Source organism: Babylonia areolata, chromosome 24 (genome assembly GCF_041734735.1).
Source record: "Babylonia areolata isolate BAREFJ2019XMU chromosome 24, ASM4173473v1, whole genome shotgun sequence".
In the NCBI taxonomy this organism is placed as follows: Eukaryota; Metazoa; Mollusca; class Gastropoda; order Neogastropoda; family Buccinidae; genus Babylonia; species Babylonia areolata.
In genome coordinates, this window is record NC_134899.1 from 33,291,016 (window position 1) to 33,313,385 (window position 22,370).

Sequence of the window (22,370 nt, forward strand, 5' to 3'; positions counted from 1 at the left end):
TCACATGATCTCGGCTTAAACGCGTTCCTGCCCAGTGGTTCAGAAACAGCTTCAACTTCCTTTCATTGTGGGCAACAAGGACAGGTAAATCTTGCACACACACACAAAAAAAGCAACAATTTTTACCGAAATATTTAGGCAGTACAGTGAGAATATTCCAGCAGAACTTTCCGTTGAAGCGTATTTATTTCATTTATCTTGCCAACGATATGTCGGCCTTGTCACTGGAGCCAACGTCACACGCGACGGCTTTATTATTATTGTTGTTATTTTTAAATTGTTAGCATTGAATAAATTTCCTGGTTTATTTTTATTTTCTCTGTACCTCTTAAAAAGTCGTATAATTTTACCAGTGATGTGTGTCAGGTGATAAAAGAAGTGCTTAGGTGCAATTTTATCCGCAGAATGTCATGCGGTTATGTGCCTTTTTTATTCCACACAATTTTCTGCTTGTCACAGCCAGTTTGCTCAGATTTCTGTCACTCCTAGACTAGAGTTAGATGCTAAGCTGCCTAGAGTTTACTCCTCCCACCCCCCCACGGCCCCAGTGTCAGCTGATAATGAATGTTGAACACCACACAAACACAGACACACACACACACACACACACACACACATTATACATACATAATACATGCATTATTATACATACATACATACAATGATGTATAATACTACACACAGAGGAACATGGACAAAATCAAAGGTTTACAGAGAAGGGCGGCTCGCTTTGTGCTCAACGGCTACCACAACGCCTCCAGTTCAACTGACATTATATCATAGTTAGGGTGGCTCACACTCAAGCACCGCAGGAAGTTAGCCAGGCTTACTATGTTGTACAAAATCCTGCACAGCCTGGTCCAAGTCAACAACATCAGACTCATCCATAGACAATATTATCACGGGAATTCTAGTGTCCATGACTCATCCCAGCACCATGTTGTGAAAAAATGACACACTCGATCAGCAGTTCTGTTCTAACCACTGCCGCACCAAATACCGGAGAAATTCATTCTTCCCGCAGACGATCAAGGACTGGAACATACTACCTGAGGAAGCAGTCACTGCCCACTCCTTGGGCATGTTCCAGTCTTCCATTAGAACAATCCTAGCTTTTTTTTTTCTTCTTTTTTTTTTTTTTTTAAGGCTGAGGGGTTCCTGCTGATGCAGCATCATGTTGGTTCAGATAAATGAGTCTTGACTGGCTGGGTCAAGTGTAGTTTTGATTTTTTTAAATTAAAAAAAAAAATTTTTTTTATATACCGTTCAACCATCAGACCTTGACCATAATAGTATCGCAAAATCAAACTCATGATTGTGGATACTCATATGGAAGAAGAAGAAAGACATGTATACATACATGTACATACATACACCCATCTGGAGCCATATTTGTGATTTTCTCCCATGTCAGATCAGTTCAATTTTACAAAAACGAGAGCTTGTGCAGGGCCTGTGAGTAGATTCCACACTCTCTCTTTGTGTGTGTGTGTGTGTGAGAGAGAGAGTGATCAAGTGTTCCAGGTTAGTGACAAGTAGGGATAAAAACAGTTTAACATGTGATAGCAATGGTATGGTTTAGGAGACCCTGCTTCACATTTTCCTCTCTCACACCTTAGATACTGTGCAGTGCCAAGGAGATATGAGATGACCTATCAAAATATTTTTTCCCTCAATCTAGATTAATGAAAAGAATCAACAGTGTAGAGATGAGAATTACTTGTGTGACTAGCCTAACTCAGTATTTTGTTGTTTTTTCTCCTCACCAGAAGGATGAACAGCATGGAGACAGTGCTTGTGGTGGCAGTTCTGCTGGGGCTGAGCTCAGCTCTGGACAATGGCTTGGCTCGGACACCACCTATGGGCTGGTTGTCATGGGAACGCTTCCGATGTGTGACAGATTGTAAGACATATCCTGACAGCTGCATCAAGTATGTATCGAATGCTTATTGGGTGACTGTAACAGGACAAAAGTAAATTATAATAATCTTGAATGAAAAGAAAGCCATTTGTGTACATATTATATCTATCAGCATTGATTTACCTGTTGTAATTTCAATCTTTTAAAACTGGTCTGAAAACCCATCTTTTAGAAAATGCCTATCCATAGACCTTCCATACCTTTTCAGTTATAATAATATAAGCCATGCAAACTCACTCTCTCTTTCATTGTGTGTATGTGTGTGTGTGTGTAATTATCTAATGTAATACTGCTAAATCATTATTTTTATTGACTCACTTGTGTAAACAAAGTGAGTATGTTTTAACCCGGTGTTCGGTTGTCTGTGTGTGTGTGTGTCTGTGTCAGTGTCTGTGTGTCCGTGGTAAACTTTAACATTGCCATTTTCTCTGCAAATACTTTGTCAGTTGACACCAAATTAGGCATAAAAATAGGAAAAATTCAGTTCTTTCCAGTCATCTTGTTTAAAACAATATTGCACCTCTGGGATGGGCACAAAAGAATAAAAAATGAAGCCTAATTATATGCAAACTGCATTTACTGTTATATTTATATTTTTTGTATTCTCTAAACTTGGCACTTTGATCTGATATTCTGACCCAACAACAAGAGCAGTCATTATTATAATTTTTTGTTCAAACAGGAACTTCTTTTGCTAAGCATGGAAGTTTTATTTATTTTGCAAACGTTTTGGTGCAAATAGTAAAAAAGGGAAATTACTCTGTGATTAATGCTGGGGGGACTTAATTTGCTTTAAACTGATCTTTCTCATCTTAAACATTACATTTTGAAATTATACTCAATACATAAAAAGCTTGGATTTTAAAAAAAAATTTTTTTTAAAGTGTATAACAAGTGAGTCTTGAAGGCCTTGCCTCCCTTGTTTTCTTTTCTTTTGTGAGATATTGCGCACACATTGTGTGTGTGTGTGTGTGCGTGTGTGTGTGTGTGTTCAATGTTTATTGTAAAGCGCTTTGAGCTCTCTTTAAGGGAGGAAAGCACTCAACAAATGTCCATTATTATTATCATTATTATTATTATTATTATTGTGGAGTGTTTTTGTTTCGAAACAAATACGTTCACAGGCATGGATAAAAATCAAAAGTGAGCACAGCACTTGCATTGTAGCATGCTATTCCACCCCCGTCACATGGAATTTTGCTTTAGCAGTGAACGGTCATAGACTTTGGAAGAAGTTACCACACAAAAATATGGAAAATTTTATGACCCAACTACAACAACTGAGCAGTACTCCAGAAATAAGTGGCTACAGGGAAACACTTTGGTGATAAATTCCAAAGACCAGGGGTCGAGGCTGATGCATGAATCAAACCCAAGACCTTCACTTCATTTTCAGGTGCTCTGTCCTCTTAACCAGCAATTCCCTGCATGCAGAGATTTGTAATCCTACATCCTAGTGACCCTGACAAGGAAATGTCAGCGAATCGTACAGAACCATTTGAATGTGGAGGATGCAATAACAATAAGCACATGATGCAAGCACAACTGAGGTGCAGTTATACAAAGTGAACAAATGAATATAAATGTATAGATATCAAATTTCTTATCCGAAAGATAGATAAAAAAATTAAAAAAACCCAAAAAAAACCCACACAATACTTAAAAGTAAAACACATTTTAGAAATATGTTTCTAATATCAGGGATTCTTTCATTACACACCCTTCTGAAATGTTATGAACTTATGTCTGTTTTGTTTTGTTTATAATCATTGAGTTTGAAATGTATTGTACATACCTCCTCCTCTTTTTCTTGCTGCTCAACAAGACTTCCTCACTGCATCAACAAAAAACAAACAACAAAAACAAAACATATTTGAACTGTGTGCCTGAGGAAAAGAAAATGGTCTCCACATTCCTACAATTACATAAACTGCAAGTAAACTGTTGCAAAGGGAAAATTATTTTAAAATAAAGTTCTACAGTATTTCCAACTATGTCTGCATGAGTCAGTTTGGAGGAGAAACCAGTCGATGTGTGTATATTTTCAGTGTTTTTCTGCATCAGAATTGCAGGGAAGCAAACAAACAAAAAATAAACAACCCTATTTTGGCAGTGAGAAACTGTACATGGACATGGCGGACATGGTTGTGAAGCTGGGATTGAGGGAGCTGGGCTATGTGTACATTGACATTGACGACTGCTGGCCTGCCAAGTACAGAGACAGTGAGGGAAAGCTGGTCCCCGACCCAGAGCGCTTCCCCAGCGGCATGAAGGCTTTGGCTGATTATGTGAGGGCTGTGTGTGTGTGTGGATGTGTGTGTGTGTGTGTATCTCGTTTGTGTAAATGTGTTTGTGTGTGTGTGTGTGGATGGGTTGGTGTCAGTTGCTTGTGTGTGTGTATAAGTGTATGTGTGTGATGTGCATGTGTTTTATGTGTTTAATTTTAAAAACCTGTGTGTGTGTGTGTATGTCCTGTGTGTGTGTTTGTGTGTGTGTGTGTGTGTGTGTGTGTGTGTGTGTGTGTGTGTGTGTGTGTGTGAAGATACCGTATCATTGTACTCCTCCTCTTGTCACAACAGGTTGTTAAATTGCCTCACTTTCAGTTCCTTACATGTTTTCATATATCATAAATTTTGCACCATTGGAATGGAAAATATTTGCAATTTTTATTTGAGCAAGAGTTAAATTTGGGAGAAAGAAATCATGCACACCTTCACCAGACCTACCTGAAGACAGGACACTCAGTACAAGGTCAAGCATCATTCTCATAGACAGGCCTGTGGTCTGAATTCTTTTAGTGTTATGTTACAGGCTGTGTATGAGGAATGCTCTGTGTGGTGTGTGGTTTTAGTACATGAAATGTTTGAGTGGGGTGTGCATGGCTCATTGAGCAGCATTACACAAGATTATTTGCTATGTAAAAGTGTTTCACTGATTCATTCATTTGCTTCTTCTAAGTCTTTTAAGAGACAAGGGACTGTGCTTAAGCACATTCATGAATATCAGGTTTTATCTTCATGGTGTATTGAAAACTGATTGCATCTCATCAAGATTAGAGTGTCTGGTTGGTGATCGGTGCTGGTAGTTGTCTTGTTTTTCTCCAGTGGTCTTGGGCACTTATTTTTGACAGACCCAGGTTCATCATGTGATTTGCAAGACCTTTTAAAATAAAGCAGGTGTGGTTGACACCTGACAGACCAATGTTAACCTCAAAAACAGTGTTTTCAGAATTGAAAACTTGTGACAATGAATACCATTACCAGCAATGTTTGATGCATTGACTTGTATGTCATTGGTTTCTGTTCACAACAGATGCATGATCGTGGTCTGAAGCTGGGAATCTATGAAGACTTTGGCTATGAGACCTGCGCAAAGTACCCCGGGTCAGAGTTCTACATGCAGACAGATGCCAACACATTTGCAGAGTGGGAGGTGGACATGCTGAAGTTTGATGGTTGTAACTCAGACGCTTCTGACATGAAGTATGGTGAGTAGGAGATGAGTGTGGGGATTTCTCTCACTCTGTTTGTTGTCTATTTGACAGTCTTGAAGTTGTTTTTTGTGTTTATGGATGTGTGTGTATGCGCACTTGCATGTGTGTGTGTGTGTGTGTGTGTGCATGCATGACTTTGTGAATTTGTTATACAAAAGCAAGAAAGTGACTTTTCATATTTTCAGTTACATAATTATTAGTTAAAATGTGTGCAGACAAGAAGTTTGTGTATCAAGCAATGTAAAAATATCAAATCAGAAAAGAGGAGATGCAGTCTCACAAACAAAGGCACAAATAGTTGTGTATAGTGAGTGAGTAAATGTGTCAGTATGTTTGTACAGGTATATTTGCATGTTTTCATAATAGTTTGTTATTGTGCAGATTGACAGTTTAATGTGTGTGTTTGTATATACATGTGTGTGTGAATGTCTGTGTGAAGATGCTTTTCATTCTCTTTCAGTCAGATTTATTGTACATTGTTTGGTAAATAATGTCTGGGTAATGAACTTTTTGTTTTCAGTTAATCCCTCTGAAACAGAAGAGAAGAGAAAGTAATGCTATGAAGAACCACGTAAAAAACCCAACTAGCATTGGAAGTTTTCAGTGAACTGATATTTTCATCATTTTTATTAACTTTTTCCTTATATAAAGTGTCCTGAGCTCTTAGAAAGACAAGGTGCTATACAAATGTACATTATTTTCATTATCAATTATCATTATTACAGGCTATCCATCATGCAGAAATTCCTCAACATGACTGGCCGGCCCATCTTGTACTCATGTGAATGGCCACTCTATGAGTACGCTCACCACCTCAAGGTTGTATTGATTAGCATTGCCACACAGTACCAGATTCTAAGCAATGTTCAAAAACATAAAGATAAAAAGTGGGTTAAGGAATAAAGAGAAAGGGATAAAAAAAAAAAAAAAAAATTTAAAAAAAAACGGGACGGGGGTCGGGGGGGGAAGGGGGGTGCAGGGGGGGTGGAGGGGGGAGGGCAGTTGTGGGGGGGTAGAGTGCATGGGATGGAAACCAAGATGATCAAATGATTTCACTGTTGATGAAAGGAAGCCTTATTGAGGACTGTTTTGTGAAGGGATAGCACTGCAGAATGTTTTTATTACACATAACTGGTTTGTTTTTGTTATATTAAAAGTGACCAGATCTGCGGGCTGTTTGTTTAGTTTTGTTCTTATTTTTTTCAGTTCTTTTTCTTTTACACAAAAGATTATCTTTGATTTGGTGTTTTTAAAAAAGTTATTTATAACTTTAGATACTTGTTATAGAACTATTTTTATTTTCTTTGAAACCGTGACGCATTAAAGTGTCTTTGATACAAAGACTCTCATTCAAATTGTGGTTTCTATCTCTAAAGTTTTCTGAAAGAAGATCTACACAGATTTTCAGTGATAGAAATGTTTCCTTCCTGATAAGACAAATTCCTTTGAAATCACACAAGATCCAAGTTTTCCTGTTAAAAAACATGAACCAAAATTACAATATTTTTTTCAAACTTTTAAACATGCTATCATTATGTCCATGGCAGGCAGCATCCACTGGGCTTGCAATACAGGTTTCACAAAAAAAGTATGGGGTGTTTGGTTTGAAATTTGATAGGAGGGTGCGGGAGCAGAGGATGTGGGATTCTGGTGAATGGTGTTTATTCTCACGGTTTGATGTATTTCCATGTACATATTTCCATGTTGGTGATAAGAAAAATGCAGTGTTTTTTCCCCTTTATTTGACTTTCTTCTGGTTTTAAGACACACACTTAGGTAAATCAGGCCATGGACCCTGGCTGCAAAATTTTCAATGTTACAGAAATCAGTCACTCCTGCCAGTGTATTCCGCATTCCTTTCCAGAAAATGATAGCTTGCTCTTTGCGTGTTTAAAATGCTTTGTGTGGTTCTCTTACTTTTTTGGAGACATGGTCAGGATGCCTTGGCACACTGAGTTGCAGAGAATGCTTATTATCATCACATTTGTCATGTACATTGTGTGCAGCGTTATTTACTGTCAGTGATTAGACGTTGCTGACATATGATCTTATCTTGTTAACAGAATGTCTGTTAATTTTTATGCTTTGTTATTTTTCGACAGTGATAATGGTCTGTATTGTAAATGGTAGCTGTGGTATGAAATGCACATGTTCTCTCCTTGCAGTGAATTCTCCCGTACCAAAGTGCAGTTTGAAACAAGTTGAATATTATTAGTGGATTACACTACTAACAAAAAGTACACCTATTTTGGTCCAGTAAAAACGTTTGGTTTATTATCCGTTTCATATGTGAGTGATTGGCAGTAAAAGTAGTAAAACTCATGTAAATGCTGATGGATATTACTGTTCTATTTCTTGATAAAGCATCAAAAGGAAAAGACATTTTGATTTATGCAAATGATTGAAGCAAAGTAATGTCACCAAACCAACCATAGATATATCTTAATTTGTGAAGAGTTATACAGTACCACCTGAAATTCAGGACAGTAAGTTTATCTTCTTATTTTATTGGAGTAGACACACACACACACACACACACACACACACACACACACACACACATACATATATATATATATATATATACACACATGCACACACACACACACACACACACACACACACAGCGCTTTAATGTTTATTTCAGAATTGGCTTAGTTTGTCATCTTCATCAAAAATGTTTTTTTTAGCATTAGCCCTTTTCTTAACTTTAGTGAAATAAGACCAGTGAAGCACAAGTCTGGAAAGCAGTTACTATTTTTTTGTGAACTCATCAATGGTGTAGTTGATTTTGCTGAACTAAAGTAATGCAGTGCCCAGAGGAAGAAGTCCAAATACTGAATGGTCTTTGACACCCTGCTCTTTAAGCTGCGTCTCATCTCAGTGAGGTGACAGCTCTTCACTGTCGAGCATATTTTTCAGCGACAGTCAAGGGTTTAAACAACAAAGGAATTAAAAAAAAAAAAATCCAGAAGAAAAAAGAAAACAACACACACACACACACACACACACACACACACACACACACACACACATTATATGATGTCACCACTCCTTCCCCCTCCATTACTCTCAGAAATCTGTTAACTCAAAGCTCATGTTTGAAAATAATGCAGAAAAAAAATGCTAAGGCAAACATGTATCTTCTGGTCCTGACATGGTGGTATGTTTTGATAGATGTGATTTTTTCTTCAAATGTGAGATTGGCAGCAGTGTACTTCATATTTTTTTATAAATAGTTGATATTCATTACCTTCCTCCAGGTTTTTGTTGTTGTTGTTTTTAAATCAAGGTATCAGTATTTAGAATCTAAAAATAGATTATTTTTTCAATAGTTCTGAGCTCTGTGTACATTTTGAAACAAGGTATGATGTTTTATTATCAAATGCACCTTATTTTTAATTTTATTTCTCATTCACTGAGCTTGAAAGGAGATGCCTTGGTGATGCCAATATCAGATCTTTTTTTTTAAGAACAGAAATATTGTAATGTATTCTCTGAAACATTGTTAGAAATTGATTTGTTCATAACATATTGAATATCAGAACCTTTCAATGATCTTTATTGGATATCTTCAGTTTTGATTTGCCTGGGACAGGAGTTTGATGACTTGAACAGGTAGGTGGAAAACACAGGTGAAGGACAGAAAATGATGGATGAAAGGGTGAGTGGACAGAAGGAACAGACACACTGGTGTGCGGGTGGACTGATGGAACAAAGCATGTTTTTAAGATAGGCATGACAACATAGGTATGTGTACTTGTTCTTTCCACTCCCCCTTCTGTCCACTCACCCTTGCATCCATAATTTTTTTTTTTAAAGTAACTACAGATATACATAATGTGATTTTTTTTATATGGCCAGTACAGAGCCATATGTAAAGATTGTAGTGCCCAGTGGTTGCTTAAAAAAAAGGGTTTAGATATATATATAGCAAATACCCGCTAAAAATTGCAAATGACTGCCTCAATCATTGGTGGGGCAAGAAGCGGCAGTATGTTAAAGGTTGATCACTTGTACATGTGTATGCAAGTGAGTGTGGGAGTGAAGCTGACAAGTGGAGAAAGAAAGAAAGACATGTATGTGCGGTAAATGTTATTCAGATAGTCACTGATGTAAAACAAAGAGCTAGATAAACTTGTAGAAGATTCTAAACCTACATTTTCAGAGATAATTAAAATTTAGACCCTGTGCATACGTTTATAGAAATAATTAAAAATATACACCCTATGCCTACATAAAGATGTAGAAGATCCTTTACCCACATTTACAGAGACAGATAAGAGGCAGATAAAAACGAAGATCTTATGCCAAAAGTTGCATTGCTTCATGGAGTAGACCAGACTGATATTAAACCCAAGGCTGCAGCCATGTCAATGTCATTGGAATGTTCACATGTCTTTGTGACACAATTTTCTGAACTCTTATTCCAGAAGGTTTCTTTGCACAAACATTGTGGTAGCATAACATGGAATTTCATCATACAATTTTCTTTTAACAAAAATTCAAAACATTCTTGTCAGTAAATTGGGTGCATCCCAGAATAGCTGATTCTGTTTCCTGGCCACATTGCAAAGTTTGGCAATTCGTTAGTGATGCTTCTGCCCAGATTTATGTCTGTGTGAAGGCCACTTTTAAGTGGCTGCATTTGCTGTACATGGCATGGGGGAGAAGCTTCTCATTGCTTTGTGTTGTACCAGTGGCCTTGCTTCTTTGTTGTCTTGATCTGTAGACAGTAGCCACAGTGTTGTTGGCATGCAGTGTGGACTGATTTGTTTTTGGTTGCGGATGTATTTATTTTTCTACTTATTTCTTTGCTGTCTATGTATTCATTTGTGTGTTTTATTATTAATTGTTTTAAAACGATTTATTATAAAGTTGTTTTTTTTAAATTTTTAGTATTCTTCTTCTTCAGGAGGAAGGGGGCAAAGTAGTTAGTACGCTTATCTGTCAACACAGTGTTTGTGAGGATCTGGGTTTGATTCCCACACCCACCCTTTCCCCCAAGTTGTGTAGGACATGTCTGGAGCAACAGGACAGGTTAATCCATCATGTACAGTAGGCAGTGATCAGGTGAAAGCAGTACTGATATCTTCATCCACCACAATTATAAACTGTGTTCATCTCATCCACCGCAATTATAAACTGTGTTCTGTCTGTGCTATGAATGATATATTTTCTGAATGAGTGTGAGACGACTTTTTATACACCCCCCCAGGCCCCCTCCTCCTTGTTGTTATAAAATTGTCTTTCTTTGTTAGATTTTGCCAGTCATATGAGAGCTTGATTGTCCTTCCTAGTCTGGTAGGCATGTAATTTACCTCTCTGATCTTTGTGCTATGTTTTTTGGTTTTTGTTTTTTTTTTGTATTTTGCTAGTCTGCTTGATGGGTTGAAGCTTTTGCTTTGGACTTTAGCTTTGTTGCCGTTGTGACAATGTATGTTGATGTGAAGTAAGGAACTGGATAAAAGTTAGAACTGGTATTAACATATAGCAGCAGTTAAAATAAATGGGACAAAATACAGGCATTCATGTAATTTTAAACACTTGAAAAAATTTGAAAACTGAAATAAACAGATGGAAGAGGGAGAGGAGAAGAAGAGGAAGAAGAAGAAGAGAGAGAGAGAGAGAGAGAGCAAGCAAGCAAGCATAGTGTACTTTATGATTATAAGCATATAGTTATTTTCTTGTAAAATATGTCTGTGTTTATGAAAAAGTAAACTAATTTACTTGTTACACCTGGGAAAATGATGTATTCTGTGAAAAAAAAGATCTCATTAATGATAAACCTTTTTTTCCACATCTTTTGTAGTATTTTGTACTGAATGAATCATGCTGTTTTTATGCTCTTATGCAGTATATATGGTTTTCATTCAAAGAACAGACCCTTTTGTGGAAGGATGAAAAAGTAAAAAGCAAAAAAAAGGGGGATGGGGGTGGGGGATGGGAACAGTCTGTATATGAGGGCGTAATTTACTGCTTTACAGAGAAACTACTTGAATACCTGTGTATGAGGGTGCAATTGACTAATTTAAAGCATAACTACCAGAAATTTGTATATGAGAGTGTAACTGATTGCTTCACAGGGAAACTACTTGAAAATCTGTGTATTGTGGTGTAATTGACTGCTTTACAGCAAAACTTCCATAACATCTGTATATGAGGGTTGTAACTGACTTCTTTAAAGAGAAACTACCAGAACACCAGTATATATGAAGGAGTTATTGACTATAGCAAAACTACCTGTGCATCTGTATATGTGGGTGTAACTGGCTACTTAACATAGAAACTACTGGAACATCTTTATATGAAAGTGTAATTGACAAATGTACAGCAAAACTACCAGAACATTTGTACATATATATATATATGTGTGTGTAACTGATTTCTTTCCAGAGACACTTCCAGAACATCACAGAAAAAACTCCTAGATCATCTGTATATGAGAGTGTAACTGACTGCATTACAGAAAAAATACAAAACATTTTTATATGATAGTGTAATTGAAATTGACAAATGTACTGCAAAACTACCAGAACATCTGTATATAAGTGTGTAATTGACTGCTTTATAGAGAAAATACCAGAACATCTGTATATGAGGGTATAACTGCTGCTGTACAGGAAAATTATCAGAACATCTGTATTTGAGGGTGAAACTGTAGTTTACAACTTTTAGCATAACTACCAGAACATCTGTGTATGAGAGTGTAATTGATTCTTATCAGCAAAACTTCCAGAACATCTGTATATGATTATGAGGGTTAATTAACTCTTAATGGTGAAATTACCGGAACGTCTGCAAATGAGGGCATATTTGACTACTTTACAGAGAAACTATGTGAACATCTGTATATGAGGGTATAACTGACTGCTTTACAGAGTTACTACCAGGACATCTGTATTCATATGAGGGTATAACTGACTGATTTACAGAGTAACTACCAGGACATCTGTGTATGGGGGTATAAGTGACTGTTTTACAGAGAAACTATGTGAGCATCTGTATATGAGGGTATAACTGACTGTTTTACAGAGTAACTATCAGGACATCTGTATATGTTTGGTATCTTGTGGTCATTTTCTTCCTTTTTGATATTTACATATGTGTTCTATTTGTAAACGCATAGGGCTTGTTTTCAAAATTAGGCGTAAATGCTAATAATGATAATAATAATGATAATAGGGTGTAACTGAATGCTTTACAGAGTAACTACCAGGACATCTGTATGTGAGGGTATAACTGACTGCTTTACAGAGTAACTACCAGGACATCTGCATATGAGGGTATAACTGACTGCTATACAGAGTAACTACCAGGACATCTGTATATGAGGTTATAACTGACTGCTTTACAGAGTGACTACCAGGACGTCTGTATTTGAGGGTATAACTGACTGCTTTACAGAGTGACTACCAGCACATCAAGAACACCTGCAACATTTGGCGGAACTTCCAGGACATGGAGGACATTTGGGACAAAGTGGTGCAGATCATTGACTACTATGGTGCTGACTCAGGCAGTTTTAGCCAAGTGGCTGGCCCTGGGGGGTTCAATGACCCTGATATGGTAGGTGGCTGCTGATTAGGGGGGTGAGGTTGAGGGGGATGAATTGACACGAAGTAGGCAGGGTGGTAAAGGGGGAGAGAGAGGAGAGGCAGACAGAACAGGATGGGGGTGACAAGAGAGGGAGGGAGGGAGGGATACACCGACAGGAAGGAGTTTTGGTTTGTGTGGATGGAAATTGTATTCTTTCTTAGACCATGAGTTAGTTATGTTTCTAGTTTGTTTGTTGTTGTTTTTTTTCTTTTTGCCATTATGTTTGATCAACATGAGGTTCAGGGTGCTTGACAACAATGTACATTTGGTGTGTCTGTGTGTCAGAAGGTAACACCCACAAGGTAAGTTTGCAGAAGGAAAAAAAATGTGTACCCGGTATTGTTTCATGTGTGCATTGTAGTGTTTGGTCTGTGGCTTCTCTTGTACTTGGATGGCAGCGTATAAACAGCTGTATTGTACTGGTATGAAAGGATCATGATAGCGAAGAGCCTGCATCTTCAGCCAGCCTCTGTGTTTGTGAATACTTGCAGGCTTTTGCTAGTGCATGGATGTATGTGTGTATGTACATATGTTTGTGTCCCCCCACATCTGCATTTGAATGCAGGCATTCATGTGAATATTGTTGCTATATTTTGAATAACTGCTTGCTGAAAGCTTTTTGTCCCCTGTTCTGGTTTGCTTTCAGTTTGTGGCTATTTCCGGAAGTGCTTTTTGTTCCATATTGTTTGCTTCCCAGTGCCCCATTGACAGTCCTGGTTGGTTTTGTCATGATGCGGGGCATGGAGCTTTTGGTTTGCGTAGCTCTTTCACTGCTGCCAGCTTTTTGCCATGCTGCCTATAGCTGTGTGTTCATCAATCCATGGAACATTGGCATGCAAACGAGTAGCAATGCTAAGTTTCCCCACAGCTAATGGCTGTAACTGTCTGGGTAGAAGTATTTCCGTTTTATACAGATTTGCATTTTGGCAGTTTACCCCCATGGTATTGCTTTCTGTTGGTATTAAGGTATGCACTTCAGATGAGTGGCTCATGGATCCCAGCCACAAACATTTCAGTATGGTGTTACAAAAACTGATCACTTGAATCCATTCATAAAGCAGTTTATTGTGTCAGTATCCTGCTGCCCTTTGAAGCTGTGTCGCAACTGAGTTCATGGAATAACAAATGAGGTATACGGCTTCATTCAAAGTGAAGAAGTCTTATAGAAAATTGACAAGAGGCCAAGGAATGTAGCTTCCTCAGGATGAGAAAGAAAATGTTGTCACAGATTTTGTTTAAAACATGCAACTTACTGCAATGAAAAAAAAAAAAAAGAAAGAAATGAAACATTGGCACCAGCAATGGCACCTCCTTTTGGAAAGCCATAGAGTGTTTGTTTTTCCACACACAACTACCTGGGGGAAGGCGTTCTTTAGTATTGTCTTTTGTGTTAACCTTTCTTGGTTTTGTTCTCTCCATGCTGTGCAGTCCAACTTCGATGCCATTCGAAACACATGTAACATGTGGCGCAACTATGTTGATCTGACGGATTCATGGAAAAGTGTTATACAAATTATTGATTACTATGGGAATAACGGTCAGAACTTCAGTACCTACTCCGGGCCTGGTAGCTGGGCCGACCCAGATGAGGTAAGACACTTGTTGCCAGTCACATTTAGTGATAAATGATAATAAATGTATATCTTAATATAGTGCTAGATCTTGTGCCGAAACAAATCAAAATGCTTTCACATCCAGATTTTCACTTGTATACATAACTGAAACAAAGGGGTGAAAGACTGTACAGAGTTTCTTCTTAGAGTATTTAGAGAGGTTTTTTTTTTTTTTTTTTTTTTTTTTTTTTTTTTTTTTTTTTTTTTGCCTTTGCTCTGCTGTTTGGTATAACCATGTGCTGCTTTCACCTTGACAGAGTAAACCTAGTTCTTCAGTAGCCTGCCTCTCATAAAGGGGATATAAATTTGTATCCATAAACCTGGGGGGTGTGTGTGAAAGAAGATGATCAGCGTTTGTTACCTCCCACCAGAAATGTTAGTGAACAGCACTCTGTGCTGTGAAGTCTGTCTCTCCTGTTGGTCCTTATAAACCAGACTGGGTGACTCTACAGCTGTGAGCTGTCTCAGGCTTTAACCATATGGAGCTTTCTGAGGTCATATGCAAGTAAAAGGTCACACAACTGTTACACAACTCTGGCAGACATTATGCTGTCCAGTTTCAGTCTCAGCGTTTTTCTCATCATCAGACTGAAGAAAACACAGGGCGTGGACTCTTGATCCAACATCAGAATATCTTTCCATAAACTGGATGTTGCCCATGACCTTGTGTACCTGGGTTTGAAAATCTCACGGTCCCTCACTCTTGACACTGAACTAAACAAGTTTATCGACAAGGCAGCTACCACCATGTCCAGACTGACAGAGTATATGGACAAACAGGAGGCTGATGGAGTCCACCAAGATCTAGGTCTAGAGCTTTGATGTAGGTGATTGATTCTCTCATTCTGTCAAAAAGGAATTGAGGATGCTCTTAAGCTATTTCTGGTACAGTCTACATTCTGTGTGAACTGATTGAGGCACAGCTGGTCAACGAAAGCTGGCTGTGAGGGCTGAAGGAAATGAACAAACAGAAATCTTTTTTTTAAGTCAGCAGAAGATGAAAGCATTTGAGAATACAAACAGTGATGCCAGCTTTTGTTGCATTTTGTTATTACTGGACGCAGTTTGTTCCAGTGCTACACTGACAACAAAATTGTTCTGATGAGTTCATACTTGGCTGTTAAGGGTCAACTGCTTGTTTTGTTATTGTGAGCTGCTTTGTGGTTTCACAATGCACGTAGTGTTCTGAGCAAAGGTTGGGGCAGTGAGTCACACTACCAGTCTTGGATGATGAAGCTGAGCCAAAGCCAGTTGTGTGTGCCCTCAAACTGAACCTGTGTGTAGATCTGACCAATCAGCTGATTCATTTGCCCGAACAGGAAAGAACCTGACTTTTGCTCCCCATGTATGGTAAAAAATCAGAAATGTTCTGCAAAATGTTCCAGATCATTCGTGCAAAGAGTTAAAAATTGTTGACATCTCTGCACAAGTCGACTCACAGAAACATGTCATGAAAGTGCCCTTGCCCTTTGTTGCACTCTGCTGCATTTAGGAATGATGTTATGTACTGGACTATACACATTTTCAGTAGCCATAAAAAAACAAGAAGAAATACAGAAATCTTACAACTTTTTCACCTTGATCATGCCATTTAAAATAGACTGACCCACATTGTAAGGTCTGAATCATATAATAATGATAATAATAATAATAATAGTATTTATATAGCGCTGAATCTTGTGTAGGGGCAAATCTAAGCGCTTTCACACCAGTCATTCACACGCACGCATATCTCTGAAACTGAAGACAAGGAAGAGGCAGGGGAGGGAGGCTATCTTGTGAAGAGGTGAGTTTTAAGGCCAGACTTGAAAGAGCTGAGTGTGGAGACCTGACTAAGCGAGAGAGGAAGTTCATTCCAAATGCAAGGTCCAGAGACAGAGAAAGAACGGCGTCCAGCAGTGGAGTGTTTGAATCTGGGTATGCGTAAACAGAGTGGATCCGAAGCTGATTACAGAGAGCGAGATGAAGTGTAGAGGTGAAGGCAGCCACAGAGATAGGAAGGGGCAGATTTGTGAATACATTTATAACATAGAGTGCTGATCTTATACTTTATCAATATTTACATGTTCTGTGATCTTACTTTGGTCACCAAGCACATGAGAATTACACAGAGACCATTACTGTTTGGCTGGCAATGCGATAGTCAGTTCCTGAACATGAGATCTTTTTTCCTTGATATGTTTATTCTGTGTCACATATGCCACATATACTTTAAGTCCCTTCTCTGTTTATGTGTATACTGCATATCTGTGAATGTGTAGTATATGGCTGAATACTCAGTTTACTGCTTACACTGTTTGGTGATTTTAGGTTAACCCCTTGACTGCTGAAGCTTGGTGAAGTGTGAGACCTTTTGTTTCTGCATTTCCTCCTTTTTCTGTATTTTTCAGTGTTAGTGATAAGAAACTCTAGGGAGAGCTGGACAGTACAAGGTCTTCAGAGAAGAAGCCGCCCTCAGTCAAGTGTTTCGGCCCTGAACTCCTTACACTCTAAGGGGGCCGGGCTGCACCCAGGTCATGACTCCTGGATGCCCTTGTATTGCCGCCTTTTCTTTTTTCTGTTTTCCTGGTCCTCAGCAGGTTCGAACCTGCGCCTCCAGGGTGGTCGCCACTTCAGGACTGAGTCACCTTTTCTGGCAGAGGTTTTAACCACTGAGCCATGATACGCCTAGTTGGAGTAGGGAAATTTAATCCTTATGAAGTTTACTTTCATTCCTCCTCGACCAGATCCAGCTGGTGGATGATTTATTCTGCTGATCAAAGGGAATGCAATCGCAGCAGGAAGAAGCCCCAGTATAGATCGGTGACTGACATCCTGACCTGTAAACTCTTGTCTTATCTCAGCAAGGTGACAGCCCTTCACTGACGAGTATACTCATCAGCAGCTATCAAGGGGTTGTTGACATGTGAGCTGAGGTACCAGATCACCATGCCAGACTGTGTGATCTGTTGTCTCTCACCAACCATCCCTTCTCTCCCTGCTCTGTACAGCTGGTGGTTGGTGACTTTGGGCTGAGCTATTACCAGCAGAAAGCCCAGTTTGGGATGTGGGCCATGTTTGCCTCTCCCCTCTTCATGTCCGTGGATCTGCGCACCATCACCCAAGAGGCCCTGGACATCCTGAAGAACAAGAATGTCATCGCCATCAACCAGGACCCTCTGGGTGCTCAGGCTGTCAGGCTGTATGAGGTGACGATAATGATGATAATGATAATGATTTTATTTTTGTATACTGTTTGATCAAATGATTTTGTTCCAAGCGCTTTACAATACAGTAGTTTCAGTGATAAAATCATCCGTCAAAACATGCAGGTTGGATCACTGAAGTGAGCCAACATAATGAACTATGACAAGATATCACATGAAAAGTTCATACTGAGCTCAGTGTCCATAGCAAACTATTTGTGTCAGACATAAAAACACATGTATAATGATGATAGTAACAATGATAATGATAATATAATGATAATAATGGTGATAATGATTTAAATCATACATGCAAAACATGCCCTGCGCTGCACAATATGAAATATAATGGTTCCATCATCACTGTTGTTTTTTTTAAATGACACATGTCAGTTAACTGTTTTAAAAAAAGAAGTGCAAACACATTTCAGTTAAAGAAAAGAAAAAACATTTCAACCTTTTTACATTTTCAGTTTGAAAGGAGTGTTTTATTTGTCCCACAGTCTAAACATGGATAATTTTCTGCATCATTTTTCGTTCAATGACATGTCATGGTTGAGGTTGTTCATGACTTCATGATTGATAATATACAGTTGTATATAAAGTCAGTGAGTAAGAGTATGTGTGCAGTGTGTGTGTTTATGTGTGTGTGGGTGCGTATGTGTTTATGTGTGTGGGTGTTTTATTGTTATCTTCTTCCTTGTTTGCGCACTGCAACTCCCACATTCACTCAAATACTGTAATATACAAGTTGGCTTTTATCATCTGCATGACCATTTTTACCTGCTGCAATGTAGGCAGCCATAATCATCTTCGGGAGGAATGTTGTTCTTACCATGTTTTCTTCTTTTTCTTCTTTTTTTTTCTCCAGATACCCAACTCCATTTCGGTGTGGATGAAGCCTCTGTCCCAGAACAACACAGCCATTGCTTTCCTCAACAAGGATGTCCAAGGACGACCGACTCCCCTGACGGTGATGCTGGCTGACCTAGGGCTGAACAACCCCAGTGGGTACAACATCACTGATGTGTTCGAGGACCGTGCCATGGGGGTGTTCAAACCCTCCTCCCCCCTGCAGGTCTTGGTCGATCCCACCAGCATCTTGCTCATAAAGATCGTGCCTCTGGTCAAGAGCTTTGGCGTAGGGGGAGATTGTTAGCATTGTCATGTATCATTTTCCTGTGCAGCTTTGACATGGGAGTAACAAAAAAAAAAAAATTAAATCCTGAAAACTAACCATTGTTGTTGTTGTTGTTTTTTACATCAAGATTACTTTTAGTTGGCAGGTTTGGTAATTGTGTATCTGTGTGTATATATGTGTACTTGTATGTCTGTGTGTGCATGCACACACACACACACAAACACATGCTGACACATGTGAAGTATGCAGGGTGGAAAAAGCAGAAAAATAAGATGTGGAAGAAGACCATCTCGTTTTGAATCATACCCAGCAAAATGTTAGCATGCATTTTTTTCTCACACAGGGTGCATTGCAATTTTGATGACTGTCAAAATAGTCTAAGCTCGAGGCATGGAAGCTTCCTGCTCCCCAACTCTTACAATTGATGAATAGAGGAGAATGAGTAGAGGAAGGAAAGAAAGACTGAAAATGAAAAGGTGGTACAGAGAAAGAAAGAAAGAATGAAAGATGCCGCAACTCCAGAATCATGCATTTCTTCAGGTGGGCCTTCACCTAGTTGACTGGTATTGCTCAACCAGTGGTTGAGGTGGATGTAATATTCTGCAGGGTATGCATTGTGTTTTCATGTACATGAATTGAAAATGTTTGCAGACTGTGGCACCACATATATGTCTTTTGTCACTTCGACAATGTTCATCCATATTTTTCTGACATTCAGCTCCAGTTCGTAATCGTGTAGCTTTCAGCGCAGTGTTAGGACAATCACCCCAAATGCTCACAATGTGATTGCGGTTTGTCTTTTTGACATTTTGAGAGACTTCTGCAATGTCTGGATTACAAATTAAAGTATTCCATTGGTTATGCATGACTGCTTTTTCGAGTCATTTGTTTGCTTTTTGTTGGTTCAACATGTGGCAGTGAAGAATGATAAAACATGCATTTAGATGGTCAGGGTGTGGGTTGAATTTTGTGCCTTAGTGATTGGTGTTGTGATCCATTATGTTCATGAACAACGTAATAGAAACCTCCAAATTCTTGATAACCATGCTAGTTTGCATTCTTGCCATTACATGTATCATTTTTTTTAATCATGTTTAAGAAAAATGTATAAACAATGTATAACACAAATGAAATGTTTCTTTTTCTTGTTATCTATGATCAAAACATTCCCAAAAATGTGATGTAACAATAATCATGCAAAAATGTTGATGCTTTCTTTACATTATGAAGAACTAATCTCATTATTTTGATAAACCAGAACACTGATGTCCTCTCATGCAACTAGTAGGCTTTCACTTCTGCCTGGTAGTGGAACTTGAACTGCTATATGTTTAGCTTGTTTAGTGGAATTGAGATTAGATGTGATGTTTGGTTTCCTTGGTCTGAAGCGAGAGGATGTTTGTGATGCTTGTTTTACGATGATAAGATGTTTGTAGAGATTCGTTTTCTTGTACTGCAGTATATTTGTATTTTTTTATTTGTTTGGTTGTTCTGCAGTAATAAAATGTTTTTGGTTTTGTTTTTTTCTGTTGTAAGTTAAATGTCGGTTTATGCTAGGGTGATGATACATTGATACTGTTCTGTCTGCTTTCCATCATCATCTTCATTGTTTTAGGTGTTAGAAACGCTTCATGTACACCGCATTCTTTAAGATTTTGTAACATTCTTTATCTTGGAAAAAGTTTGTGCTCTGGATGTTTGTGTCAGTGAGAAAAAAGCCTATGATATGATACTAAAAGATTGCACAATGTTTCCTTTTTGAAAAATTCCTATTAACAGTAAAGTTTGATTGAAAGTAAAGTAGTTGTCATGATTTTGATTTGTTTGGTTGTATGCGTGGTGGAAGTTAGAATCCTGTCTTACAGTCCTTATGAAGGTAATACCAAGTGCAAAGTCCTGAGACAGAAAAAGAGCGGTGACGAATTGTAGAGTGTTGGAACCAGGGAACGCAGAAACAAAAACTTACTCCCCTCGTGATGACAATGCTACTTTAGTCACAGAGCCAGACAGTGAACATTCCGTGTTGAATGGAGATCGCCTATACATCCCTCCTAAAACAGGCCCCGAAAATCGACATGAACTTTCCATAGTGAAGTAGATGGAAACTGAAAACTAGTTCTAGTCTCTACATGAGCAGGACATTTAAGGTTACAAAGATCAGGAATCGTCTTTTTTTTTCCAGTGTGCATGATGAGGCTGAGAAAGTTGCTGCTGCCAGTATGAAAATTATCCGTTTGTCCACGTGGCAGTGCTGTACTTGAGCTTCCTTTAATGTTCAGAAACCAACTGTGTCAAAATGACAAAGAAACATGCAGGGCTGGTCAGTAAATTTCGGAAACATGCCAGAAGACGCTTCTGTGCAGTGGGTGACTGACAGAGTGGTCCGAGGCGTAGGAGTCCATGTTGATATTCCCCTGTTGGGATTTGATTTCATAATAACCCGCTCGTCTGTTCATGATGCTTACCACTTGGCCACAACTACCAATGCAAATAACTAATAACTGTTTCAAAATGGAAGGTTTCACTACTGATCATCTTTTAACAAACAAAACCTAGCATTTTGCCCTCCACCCTCCTTTCCAGTCAAAATGTGCCTTATCAAAATTTCTGTTCTGAGTGAACACTAAACCAGCAGCAAGCCCTGGTCTCGAATCAGTGTAATGTTAGTGGTTGCACAGACCTGGTTGGTGTTAGTTTCACAGCTACAGTTTCAAGGGGGCGTCAAAGCTTGAAGACTGACCCATTATACGTAACATTTAACACATCTACTTAAAAAAAAACTTGATGACCAGTGCACAGACCTGGTGCACTGGTCTGGCCTTTACAGCCTACCATTAGTAACGGCCTTTACATTAACAAAAATGAAATAACGCAAACAGCAAAAATGAGTAAATAGAAAACAAGAAAGACGCATACAACGGGCAAATAATTGAAATAACAAGAAAAACTCGAGGGGAAAAAAGACTGGCTACGTTTAGCGAACTTCGAACAGCCACACATGTGTGTATACTCACACAAGCGTGATAAAAGTTAGAAATGTTAAAGGGTCACAAAGCCTTTTACGCAATCGAGGCAGTGATTTCATATTCACTGTGTCCTGGAATCAGCATAAGATGGTGGGGCCCAATCCTCTCCTTTCTCCGCTTTTACATTCCTCAACCGAAGTCTGGTAAACATTCACACCCAGGTGGAGTGAGGTCAATCGGAATAAAGTGCCGCTCTCAAGGACAAAACACGACGTGAGTGAGGTCAGTCGGAATAAAGTGCCGTTCTCAAGGACAAAACACGACGTCGAAAAAGGGCCTCAAACCCTTTTCAGTTCAATTCTGTCTTCACGCTTGACGAAAAAAAACAAAAAACAAAAAAACTCCACCTCCCTCAATTAAAGGACAAGCCCTGCCCAGCCCAGCATCGATGA

The 22,370-nt window shown here is 38.7% G+C and overlaps 1 protein-coding gene across 1 annotated transcript; it reads left to right on the top strand.

Moving 5' to 3' along the window:
• Positions 1-4: 4 nt before the first annotated feature.
• On the top strand, positions 5-20,766 carry LOC143299193 (alpha-N-acetylgalactosaminidase-like). The gene is made up of 8 exons (XM_076612362.1): positions 5-84; positions 1,770-1,931; positions 4,035-4,209; positions 5,234-5,412; positions 6,140-6,236; positions 12,822-12,983; positions 17,617-17,814; positions 18,683-20,766. Exons 2-8 carry the CDS (start codon positions 1,774-1,776, stop codon positions 18,968-18,970), a joined length of 1,257 nt encoding a protein of 418 aa, XP_076468477.1. The 5' UTR covers positions 5-84; positions 1,770-1,773; the 3' UTR covers positions 18,971-20,766.
• The last annotated feature ends 1,604 nt before the right edge of the window (positions 20,767-22,370 follow it).